This window comes from Marmota monax, unplaced genomic scaffold (assembly GCF_021218885.2).
Source record: "Marmota monax isolate L192 unplaced genomic scaffold, Marmota_monax_Labrador192_F-V1.1 WCK01_AAM20220418_F8-fsc00018, whole genome shotgun sequence".
In the NCBI taxonomy this organism is placed as follows: Eukaryota; Metazoa; Chordata; class Mammalia; order Rodentia; family Sciuridae; genus Marmota; species Marmota monax.
In genome coordinates this window covers 3528928-3541606 of record NW_026692201.1, presented here as the reverse complement: position 1 = coordinate 3541606, position 12679 = coordinate 3528928, and the positions used below count along the sequence as shown (strand labels likewise).

The 12679-nt window shown below is 36.1% G+C and overlaps 1 protein-coding gene across 4 annotated transcripts in view; it reads left to right on the top strand.

Moving 5' to 3' along the window:
• Fcho2 (FCH and mu domain containing endocytic adaptor 2) overlaps positions 1–11920 on the top strand; it is a 141020-nt gene extending 129100 nt beyond the window's left edge. For all 4 annotated transcript variants that reach the window (XM_058574144.1, XM_058574146.1, XM_058574143.1 and 1 more), the window contains 4 exons: positions 4665–4864; positions 5548–5612; positions 8867–9031; positions 9485–11920. In XM_058574144.1, coding sequence (XP_058430127.1) covers positions 4665–4864; positions 5548–5612; positions 8867–9031; positions 9485–9507 — 453 coding nt within the window. In that variant the 3' untranslated portion in view covers positions 9508–11920. The remainder of the gene's footprint in view (positions 1–4664; positions 4865–5547; positions 5613–8866; positions 9032–9484) is intronic.
• Positions 11921–12679: the final 759 nt, after the last annotated feature.

Genomic DNA, 12679 nt, shown 5'->3' with positions numbered 1-12679 from the left:
GCTTGTATCTTTTCTTTAGTCAGGGGCCACTGAGGAACCCATACTGGTCTTTCTGATTTCCAAGTAATTTTTATTGTCTCAGTGGCCCTTTCTGAAAATCCAACCCATGTCTGTCTGTTCCTTGATCTATTTGTATTGGTGCTGCTATACCTTGTTCTTGTTTTTCTAATCTTTTTCCTTTCCTAAAACCTTGTCTAGTCATAATAGTGGGTGCATTTTGGTTGATGTTATTTGTTAATGTCAAACCTAATTGATCTAGGACATCTCGTCCCCATAAATTTACGGGAAGATGATCCAATACATATGGCTGTATAGTTCCTTCACATCCTTCAGGATCCTTCCAATCTAATACCATTGCACTTCTATGGGGATTAGTTGCCACTCCTAGGCCTCGAAGCGTTTGAGTGGCTTGTTGTAATGGCCAATGTTTTGGCCATTCTTGACGAGAGATGATGCTAAGGTCTGCACCTGTATCCAGTAGCCCATTAAATTCATGTCCTTGAATATTTAGTTTTAGCATGGGGCGAGAATCTAAATTTAAAGAAAGCATAGCTCAATCTACACCTGTGGAGCCTAATCCCTTGGAACCTCTTTCTACAGTACAACTGGAAAATTTATCATGTAGGCTGGGTATTATTAGTAACTGTGCTATTCTATCTCCTGGTGAAATTACTGATATACCCTTTGGAGAACTGGCTATAATTTTTATTTCACCTTCATAATCGGGATCAATTACCCCAGGACTTATCATAAGTCCTTTTAGAGTAGAAGAGCTGCGTCCCAATAATAAGCCTACTGTTCCTTTGGGAAGAGGTCCTTTCACCCCTGTGGGAATGATTTGAACTCCCATCTCTGGAGTTAGTACTGCTCTGGCGGAGGCGCAGATGTCCAACCCTGCGCTCCCTCTGGTTTGTCTGATGAGGGATCTGATGGACAATGTGTCCTGGGCACTACCCTGATGGGGTTGCTGGGTTCCTCCAGTGCTCCGTATATTTGTGGTTTTGGGCCCCGGAGCATTGGGCCCCCCTGTCCATTTTTTGGCAATGGAGCCCGATGCCTTTCTCCACGATATCGTGGATAAACACCTGGTCCTTGTTCGTTTTTTGATAATGGAGTACCCTCTATGGTGGTTTGAGAACGGCATTCATTAGCCCAATGTCTCCCTCTACGGCATCGTGGGCAAATACCTGGTATTCTACTCCTTTGATACCTAGTTTTGTTAAACCCTCCTCCAATGGGGCAATTCCTTTTAAAATGTCCTGTTTGTTCACAATTGTAGCATGTTCTTGGCCTGGCATCTAAAGCCTGTTTTACTGCAGCTGCCACAATTTGCCCTTGTTCATTAATGTCTCTGGCATCTAAAGCCTGTCTGACTGCAGCTGCCACGACTTGCTCTTGTTCATTAATGTCTCTACATAATTTAATATATGTGTTTAAATCTTCATGTTTCCATGGTCTAATGATATCTCTGCACCAACGATTCGCTTGCTCATAAGCCAGGTGTTTTAGTAATGGCATTGCTTGTTCTGTATTCCCAAAAACTCTGGTAGCTGTTTGAATAAGCCTATCTACAAATTCAGCATAAGGTTCATTAGCTCCTTGTATTACCTTAGATAATTGACCTTGTAAACCTCCATGTCCTTGTAAAGTCTTCCATGCCTTAATTGCATCTGCAGCAATTTGTGCGTATACGCCAGGATCATATGCAATTTGTTGCTGCTGATCCTCATAAGGTCCCTTTCCTAACAACATATCTAGATTTCTCTGAGGATAACCAGCTGCTGCATTTCGCCTAGCCGTCTCCTTGCAAAATTCCTCATTGGCAACCTTCCATAACAGGTATTGTCCTCCATTTAGCACAGCTTTACACATATTAGCCCAATCTGCTGGCGTCATGTTCAAGTTGTTAATGACTTCGACCATGCTTACAGTGAAGGGTGCTTGAGGACCATAGGTTGTTACAGCCTCTTTTAGCTGCTTCACTGTTTTGAAATTTAAAACTTGGTAAAATCGCTGCCCTCCTGCCTCAAATACAGGGCATGTTAATATTTGAGACCTTGTCTCAGGATCCCAACTATCAACTGCGGGGGTTGGGGGCCTCCCAGCATATGGAGGTGGCGCTATTGGTTGGACACTTACGCCCTCTGGTGATAGAAAGGTGTTAGTAGCAGTCTCCTGTAGAGGTGGTGCTGTTGGTTGGACACTTACACCCTCTGGTGATAGAAAGGTGTTAGTAGCAGTCTCCTGTTGTAACTTTCCCCCTGATGGCTTTTTCTGTTTTACACTTTCTTTCTCTGTCTGACTAGCTTGAGAGGCCTTCTCTTTTACTTGAATCTTTTCCTCTGTCTGACTAACTTGAGAGACCTTCTCTTTTACTTGAATCATTATGTCTTCTCCTTCCTCTACCATTGTCTGAACTGAAGGCTTTGGACTAAGCAAACAAGATACGAATGTCCACAATGGCAATGTGCCAACTGGCAGAGTCCCTGGGCTTTTCTTTTCTATTCTTTTTAAATCTTCACCATGATGGTTCCATTGTGATATATTTAACAACTCCTCCTTAAAAAGCCATGGGCTACATTTTTGTATTGTATCAACGTATGCCCTGACTGCTCTTGATTTTACTGGGATGCCTCCTTCCTCTAACAATTTACTTAACACTCTTTCAGTTTGTTTTTTACTAATTTCTGATCCCATATTTCTACTATAATACAACCCAACAAGATGACGCCAAACAAAACCGAGACAGAATGAAATAAAAAGGGTCAAGAAATGTTCCAAACACTAAAGTGGAGTAATATTTTAGTTTCTTGCTGGTGAAGATGAGGGGATGTGGTACAGGGAGGAACCCTTATACACAGTTAGTAGGGATGTAAATTAATACAGCCACAATGGAAGAAAGCTAAAAATAGATCTACCATATGACCCAGCTATCCCACTCCTCGGTGTTTATCCTAAAGAATTAAGTCAGCATATTTTAAACATACATGATACCTATGTTTCATAAAGATACATATACCTATGTTTATTGCAGTACATTTCACAGAAGCTAAGTTATGGAAGCAGTCTAGATGCCCATCAACAGATGCTCTACCCAGTATGTAGGGGTGTGGCCACTTGTTAATGGGAACACAAATAGAACCTCAGAGAAGGCAGTTGTAGCAGATTGTTGGGTAGATATAATCTTTAATTCAACAATTCCACTTCCAGAAATTTATTCTCAGAAATCATAGTAAATGGGCAAAGATAAGATACAAAGAATATTCATTATAGCATTGTTTGGAAACAATCTAAGTATATATCAGCAAAGGAAAAGATTGATTAAATGAGTTCTTACAACCATTAAAAAGAATGAGTTATGGGGCTGGGGTTGTGGCTCAGTGGTAAAGTGCTTGCCTAGCACAGGTGAGGGAGTGGGTTCAATCCTCAGCACCACATTAAAAAAATAATAATAATAGAATGAGCTGGCTGTGGTAGCATGTTGTTATAATCCCAGCAAATTGGGAGGCTGAGGCAGAGGATTGCAAGCAAGTTTGAGGCCAGCCTCAGTAATTTAGTGAAGCCCTAAGCAATTTAGTAAGACCTCAAAAAATAAAAAAAGGCTGGCGTGCTTTAGAGCCCTGGAGTTCAATCCTCAGAGAGATGGTGGGGGGGGGGTGTTATTATTTATTTATTATTTAGTTCGTGCTAATTGCTAGGAGCAGGACAGGAGGACAGTACACATAATTAAATAATATTGTTTGTTAGAAGATAATGACATGGAGAAAAGGGGGAAAAAAAGTTAAGGAAGATTGAAAGGGTCATTTTTGTGGGGGCCGGGAAGGCAGTACCTGGGACTGAATTCAGGGGCACTCGACCACTGAGCCACATTCTCAGCCCTATTTTGTTATTGTATTTAGAGACAGGGTCTTGCCAAGTTGCTGAAGCTGGCTTTGAACTCTAGATCCTCCTAACTCAGCCTCCCTAGCCACTGGGATTACAGGTGTGCGCCACGGCACCTGACAAAAGTGTAGTTTCAACGAAAATTTGTAAAGGGTGGTCAGTGTAGCTTTTCTGTGTGTGTGTGTGTTACTGGGATTGAACCCCAGGGCCTTATAGATGCTAGACAAACATTCTACCACTGAACTTTATCCAGGATAGCTTTTTAAATGGCTTCAAAAGGAGCCCTTTGAGCAAAGAGTTGAAGAATTGGAAGAAAGTGTGTCATTTATTATGGGTCAGATGATTAAAGTCAACCATATTAAGTTGGAAGTATTGATTGCAGGCTTGTGGAACTGTTTGGTGAATCTCCCTTTTTTCTATTGTTTTATATTTAAATTCTCATTATTCATAAATAATTCTATGTTGAATGTTGAAAAGTTCTCAAACTTTACACAAATAAGAATTATCTGATAATATGCTGATTTCTGGGCATTGTCTCTAAGCTGTCAAATCAGATTTTCAGCAGTTAGAGCCAGGGGAACATGCACCGTATACAGGCACTGCAGATGTTTTGATGTTGGTCATCCCATGTGTACATGCTGAGAGTGACCCTTTACTGTTACTAGCATCAGTACTCTTATTAGATAGTTTTTGATTCTGTAAATTCTTATGTTCAAGTATCTGTGTAATGAATATGACTTAATTTACTCTTCAGGCCAAAGACAATTTTTTTCTTTTTAAAGGTATCATCAAATGGCATTCAGTCCACTCCTTTGAATCTTGCAACATACTGGAAATGTAGTGCCAGCACCACAGATCTTAGAGTGGATTATAAGTACAATCCAGAAGCTATGGTGGCACCTAGTGTGCTTTCCAACATACAGGTGGTGGTACCAGTGGATGGAGGAGTCACAAATATGCAGTCCCTTCCCCCTGCAGTGTGGTAATTTAATATATATTTCTGAACTCCTGCTAAATTTCTATTGCAGCCCACAACTTTTAGAACCCAAGTTTTCAAAATTATCTTACAGATTTCAAAAGATTTAGTACAGTTTTCCCATAGAAATCATGCTATAAAAAATGCTGTTAATTTTACTAGTCAAGATATAGTAGCCTTAATCCAAAATAATCAGTTTTGCTGTAAATGCCATCCGACTGAATGAATACCTTTAATTACTAAACTTCTTTTAAAAAGTGATAATTATTCTACAGGGTTAAAAATAGCATTTGGTATATCTCTAGGAACACCTGTTAGTGTTCAGTAGTATTACTGTCCTCTAACTACCTCCCTCCTCTCCTCTGTTAATATTAGTATAGACTCTAACAACTCTTTATATTTGTTTCATCATTTAATAACAGTGTTTTCCCGAGTACCTATTTAAGGTACCAAGCCACATATACCTGTTCAGCTTTTTTTTATCAGTAGAAACTAGAGAACTTCTATAATCTGGTAAATTTCCATTAATTAAGAAAGAACATTTATTTATGCTATATCATAAACATATTTCTTAGCAGTGTAGTTGTTAATAGTGAAAATACTTTAGGTGCTTTTATTTATTAAGTGCCTATGTATGCATAAGTTAATGTATTAGACACTTAACCTGACGATATTTATTTGTGTTACAGGAATGCAGAACAAATGAAAGCCTTTTGGAAATTGTCTGGCATTTCAGAAAAATCAGAAAATGGAGGTAAGTATATGCATGCTTTTTTGTGGTGTAACTGAAAATGAATTTTGTTGTTCTTGTTTTCTTTTTGTGTATGTGTGGTGCTGGAGATCAAACCCAGGACCTCAAACATGTACCAGTGAGCTATTCCCCCATCTTGGGGTTTTTAGGCATTTTTATGGAAAGTTGCCTCCTGGAATTGCATGCCTTCAGTTCTAGAACTGACCACTAGGTGGAAGTCAACACCTTAAATATACTGGACCAGCTATGATTCAGATTTTTCCTTTCTAGATTAAAGGAGCTTTCCCTGCAAGAAAATGAACATGTTTTGTTACAAATTTATAAATATTATGTAAATGCCTCTCATATTTACATGATAACATTAAGAAAAAAACACCTAATAAAATGAATTTAAAAAATAGAACTGTCTATCCCAGGTAGGTAACCTAATAACTAATTAAAACTAATTGAACACATTATTTGGTTCATTCTGGCCCCCTAGAAATCATTTAGAATCTTCTTACTTTTTAAAACCTCTTGCCCACCCCAACTTAATAAGAAAGTCTTTCCTGGTTGTTTTTCCTTATTAGAACTAACCATCAGCAGTCTTTAATTCTGTGAAGATTATTTTAAAAAGTTGTTATTTGCCTCCTTCAAGTCCGTACCTATGTTTCCAGTAGGAAGGAAAAGTCTATTCTTGCTGGTCACTCCTAAGATCTTCCCTAACTAAATTTAAAATTAGCATATGATTCCCAGTGTTTAATATTAGATAGTTTAATTTTCTCTTAATAAAAAGAGAAGTCTTCTTCCTTTTTTGGAATGCTTAATTAGCCTCCAATAACTTTTCCTATTGAGAAGGTAGTTTTGTCCTCTACTCTCTTGGCTTTTCAGATTTTGCTCAACTTTTTCTTTTTGAACATTTTGAGCATAATGTCAGTAATTTTTCTCCTACATATTTTTGTGTAAAGTACCATGAGCATGTCTTTATTGTCTGTTCCTTTATACCTGTTAGGCAGAATCAGACCTTTACTAAAGAGGTGCACTTTGAATGAAATACCAAGCTAATCTGCAGTTCCTTTTTTCTGTTTGGTACTTAAAGGTGGCTGTTTTCAAGTAACCAGATACACTGACTTTTACCCTAGTTATATGACTTTAGGGAACCACACTGAAATTCCTAGTTTAAACTGGAAGTAAGGTAGACATTCTACCTGTATTGAGGACTTGCATTCAGCTAGCAAGAAGGGAGGATGTCTTTTCCCCCCACTTAACGAAACTGTACAATAACTCATAAATACTTATCAAGAGAAGAATTTGTTCTCAAAAATAAGCATTTTTTTAAAGAGAGAGAACTTTTTAATATTTATTTTTTAGTTTTTCGGTGGACACAACATCTTTATTTTATTTTTATGGGTGCTGAGGATCGAACCCAGTGCCCCGTGCATGCCAGGTAAGCGCATTACCGCTTGAGCCACATCCCCAGCCCTCAAAAATAAGCATTTTTAACCACATATTTTAATAGTTTCCTTCTGTTATTTAGGTATAAAAATCTCTGTGAAAAATTCACAAATCTGGTTGTACTGTAAAATAAAAATGTTTTCTCTTCTGGCTCTGTACCCAGAAAAGGGACAGGAAATAATTCTGAAGTTTAAGAAGTTCCTTAAATTGACTGGTCTTTGCTCCTAGTGTAATTTTCAAGAATTGCAAAAGTTTGGCTGTCTTCCCCTTTGCAGGTAGCCCACATTCTCCCTTGAGTGCATGTATATTTCTTGCTTTACTCTCTCTTTTGAGATCACTCCCATTCTCCCTTGAATATGTATCTACTTTCCTAAATAAACCTCTCAAATTTAAAAAAAAGTTGTAAAAGTTTAAGGAAGACTTGGACAGTAGTTAAGAGTTCTGCAGCAGTTCATCTCCACTCTGATCTGTGCCACCAATAGAATAGACCAGTGTTGTGACATCTTGTTCCACATTTTTTTCTACCGTTACACTTCTGTACAGGGAATCATACCTAGCAAGTCTTGTCTATTTTACCTAACCAGAAACATGGGAACTCTTCTAGATTCCTACTCCTTTTTCACCTCTTGACTTCAACTCCTAAATATCCTTTAGATGCATTGTTCTTTCCTTTCCCTTGGCCTAGTTCAGATCCCTGTTTCTTCACACCTGTGGTCCTAAACTATTTTGTTGACTTACAGCTGGTCTTCCTATTTTGAATCTTGTTTTTCCCTTCCTTTCTAGGGCACTAATCGGAGATATTCCTGTCTTCCTTATCGTGGGTGATTCCCCAAAGTCCTCACAACTAGTCTAATCTACTGCTCTACACTTGTATCATATTTTCCAGCTATTCTACTATAGATGCAGTACTCTTTTTATACATTTTAGATGCAGTTCTCTTAAATGCATTGGGCTCTTGCAGGTCTCCTGTCTCTGTACCTGTGTAACCATCACCACTACCAGAAGTTAATAGCTTCATGTAGAGCTATGTGCTTTTGTGTCTATAGCTTCTGGGAGCTCTTTTACAGCATTTATCATATGTATTATAATTATTGGTTTAGTGTTGTCAAGGATTAGAGAGTGTTGAAAAAAATTGTTATATCAAAAGGAATTTCTGAAAAATCTAAGGCATGATGTTAGACAAGTAAAAAACAATTTTTAAAGAAGAGTGAATAGAAAATAGTAATGTTGATAACAATTCTTTCCAACAATAGCTACCTTTCCTTTTTCACCTCTCTGGTCCCCATGATCTGATACTCAACAGTAATTTTGTTTTTTACTTTATCCTACCTATATATATCCCTACTAGCATTTCCCTTTCTGCTGCTCTTAATTGCTTATTTCTTTCCTTTTGACTTAACTTCAATGTGAATCCAGCATAGAAGTCTTAATAATAACCATCTCTGAAGATTACTGTTAAGAAGATGGAGGGCTGGGATTGTAGCTCAGTGGTAGAGCGCTTGCCTTGCACTTATGAAGTCCTGGGTTCAATCCTCAGTACCACATAAAAATAAATAAATAAAAATAAAGATATTGTATCCACCTACAACTAAAAAAAAATTTTAAAAAAAGAAGATGGATTGATTATAAAAAATCAGATTCACTGAATATAATCTAATTTGGAAACAAGATAATGGTTTGTTTTTCCTGTACACATTTCATTAATTTAGAGTGGGACTGATAATAGTTTAGTTTATGTGCTAATGTGATTTAATTTGTTGCACAATGTATTTTACCTCATTTAAGTTTATTCTTTCTTATTTATTTGTTTGTTTGTTTTGTAGGTTCTGGGTCCCTCAGGGCAAAATTTGATCTTTCAGAAGGACCCAGTAAACCCACAACACTTGCAGTGCAATTCCTCAGTGAGGGAAGTACCCTCTCAGGAGTAGATATTGAACTTGTTGGCACTGGCTATAGGCTTTCCTTAGTAAAGAAGCGGTTTGCCACTGGTAAGTTGCAATTTTTAATGTACATGGGAAACATTTGTATTCTTTTTTTTGGTTGGGTCGGGGGACCAGGGATTGAACTAAGAGGCACTCAACCACTGAGCCAAATCCCCAGTCCCATTTTGTATTTTATTTAGAGACAGTCTGAGTTGCTTAGTGTCTCACTTTTGCTCAGACTGGCTTTGAACTCGCCATCTTCCTGTCTCAACCTCCTGAGCCACTGAAATTACAGGTGTGGGCTGCCTCATCCAGCTGAAACATTTGTATTTTAACAGCTACTAAACAGCTGTTAAGTAGTTGATAATCTAAAGGCATTGAAATTTTTTCCTTGAACCTTGGAAATGTGATTCTAATGTATTCTAAATAGCAAATGGAAAATAGGGTTCTGTGTCTGTGAGCACAATGAAAAATGTCCTTTGAATATATTTGAAACTGTAATTTCTTGGTGTTTTCCAGGAAGATACCTGGCAGATTGTTGATGGACCTGAGAAAGTGGTTGGCTTAAGGGAGTAATACAGACCTGCCATTCTGCATTATACCTGTTCTTTCCAAACACTATTGTAACTTATATGATGTCTTTCAAACTTAGACATATTTGAGAGCTAACTACAAACATTAAATCGCACTTTCAAAGTGAGTCATTGAAAGAAATAGCACTGAAATGATTTTGTACGCTGTAAACGATCATATGCAATATTCAGGAAACACATTTATTCTGATTCTCAGTAAAAGTGAAGTTTTCATAGGCTAAAATTTTAAATTATCTTCAGTGTCTATGTTTAAAAGGGGGGGGTTATAGTGTAATATCAGGCCTAAAATTTCAGGAGAGCAAGCACAAAATAATTTAGCTTTCCGTAAATTTTTAGTCTAAGATAGCTTTGAAATTTCATAAGTTTGATATTGAATGAATATGAACAGAACATGAATTCTAAGTTTTAGATAATGTTAATAACTCAGAACACTCAATTAAATTGAGTTATGTGCCATAAGGTAATCAAACCAGAGTTCGAGCTGTATGCAAAAAATCTATAATTTGATTCTCATAAACATATTAATAAGGTGTAAATGGTGTTTTATATGATTTTTGAAATTTTCTCTAGTGCAATGTGTTTTAAAAATAAGCTTGCAAAAGACAGCAGAGAAATTTACTTCTGCAATTAACTTTATAGAACTTGTGATTGTTTTGATGAATTAATGGTGTAGATTTAATTTATTTTTATATGGATTGCATAATGTGTGCCTTTTAAAACAATAACAAAAACCAGAAACGTGCCTAAGTTTGTGTTCATTAATGTGCCTCACTTTTTTCCCCTTACAACAGATCTCTTATTCAGAATCTTACAGTGGTTATGAATTTTTATAGGATATTTGCAATTTTTGTTAATACCTTTGGCATTCCTTTGGGAAGAGAATTCAGAACAACTAAAGGATAATTTATACTTCAGAATCCTGGCTCACCTTAGTGATACACTGTAGCCACTAGACAGAGAAATAAGCCTAAGAGAGAGTATGTTTACAGGAGGAAAAAAATTACCTTCAGATATTTGACATTAACCTCATCAAAAGTATGTGAAACAGATAAATTCTGAAAAACTATGATGGTAAATTGGAAACTGGTATTTTAACTCTCAATTAAGCATTTCACTCAACTGTGTTTATTATCATTTTTAAACTGATTATATTGTGAACATGTAGTATTGTATGAGGAATACATTTTTTAAAGATTATTTTTGGCCCCAGAGGGAGAAGTACTATCACTTGTTTTCATTTGAACAATTGGAAAAATTACCAGTTTGTGTGTTTTTAATATTTAATTCCTACATGGTAAAAATAGGTAAATTATTTGAAGCAATAGATTGGATTAAGCTCTTAAAATGAACTATTCATACTAAATAGTAAAAACCCTAACTTTGTATTCATGAAATATTTTAAACAAAGTTTCATAATTTACAGATGGGAATTTATTTATAATGACAAAAAAACAGTGTCATTCATTTTGCATAGAATTGATAACTTGTGTTATATATGATAATTTATATAAAACCACTAATTGTAATATTAAGCTTTACAGAAAATAAAACCCCTATCACTAGACATTTATGTAACATCTTGCTATGTTCTAAATATGCAGAAACTCTACTCCTTAGCAGTATGTAACACAGTATGTGCATTTTTATATATCCAGTGTTAGCCCAATTCTAAATTTAGATTTGACTAAAGCAACACATAAGACAATTTGCTAAAATTTTAGTCTTTACTAAATAGCAAAATTAGGATTTCTAACTCTTATATTGTGCTCTTTTAAATGCCAATTACAGTCCTTTACTGGAATTTTAACTGTAAGTCTGCTTTGCAATCAAACTACTTTTATTAGGCAGTTAATATTTCATTATTGGAATTCAGACACTATTATACTCACCATGTTTGTTTTTAATCAAGTATTACCTTTAAAATGTACAATTAGTGAAATGGTTAAACTTCTGCACTTTCTTAATTGCCACAGTCTTCATACCAAGTGTTGATACATAAATTTGTATTGGGTACAGGTTACAATTTTGAAGCCATATGAGTTTATACTAATGTTTTTTTTTTCTTTTAAAAATTCACTACTAGTGTAAAAAATCAGATTTTTGATGGGAAATATGTCTAGCAAGCTGGTTCTTGCTTATGTATAGTGATAAACTTTGTAGCTGCCTCTTTAACCAAGATTTTGTAAACACGGAATGCTAACAAATGTGAGTTTTTAAGGATTGTTATTTACTACTTTGGATTGTAATTAGAACAATGCACATTTATCTTCCAAAATTTTGTAAATATTTTTGATTTTTTTTTCATAAAATGTAAATTTTACATAAAAGTTGTACCCTTAATAAACATGTAATATATAATTTATCAATCGGTTTTTGTGTTTTTGTATGCCTATTTGTAGTAATAGCTTGTCATAGATGTTAGGACAATGCAAGCCAGGCAAGAAATGAATAATTGGTTTTGAACTTTATACAGCCATTTGTGCAGGTATACAGATTGAAGTGTTACTTAGTTTTTATTGGTCATATAGAAAACTACATTTGGAGTATATCTCCAAAATGTTGAAATTGTCTAACAAGGGACTGTGTTTTTTGGGTACTGGGGAATTAATCCAGGGGCGTTTAACCACTGAGCCACATCTCTGGCCCTTTTTAAATTTTATTTAGAGACAGGGTCTCACTGAGTTACTTATGACTTCATTAAGTTACTGAGGCTGGCTTTGAACTTGCAATCCTCCTGCCTCAGTCCCCCACCACCCCCAGCCACTGGGATTACAAGCGTGAGCCACTGTGCTCAGCAAGGGACTGTTTTTAATGTATTTCTAAATATGTTTAAATTAACGTTGTTTTAGCAATGACTTTCCTCCGAACCAGTATCTGCTCAGGAACACAGTCTACACAATTTAAAAATTATAATGTTCTAAAGAGGTAGTCAAGAACATGAGGCCTTAAGAAAAGAAAAAGTAGATTTAGAAAAAAAAAATGGGGGAAGAAAATGAGAAAAAAGAATTCATCCTAAATATTGAAAATTTTGTCAAATCTCTTGTCACCAACAAGGAGCACTTTAGGTATTTAGGTCAAGTTGGGAAACCCATGGAAAGACCAAATAGTACTTTCAACATTC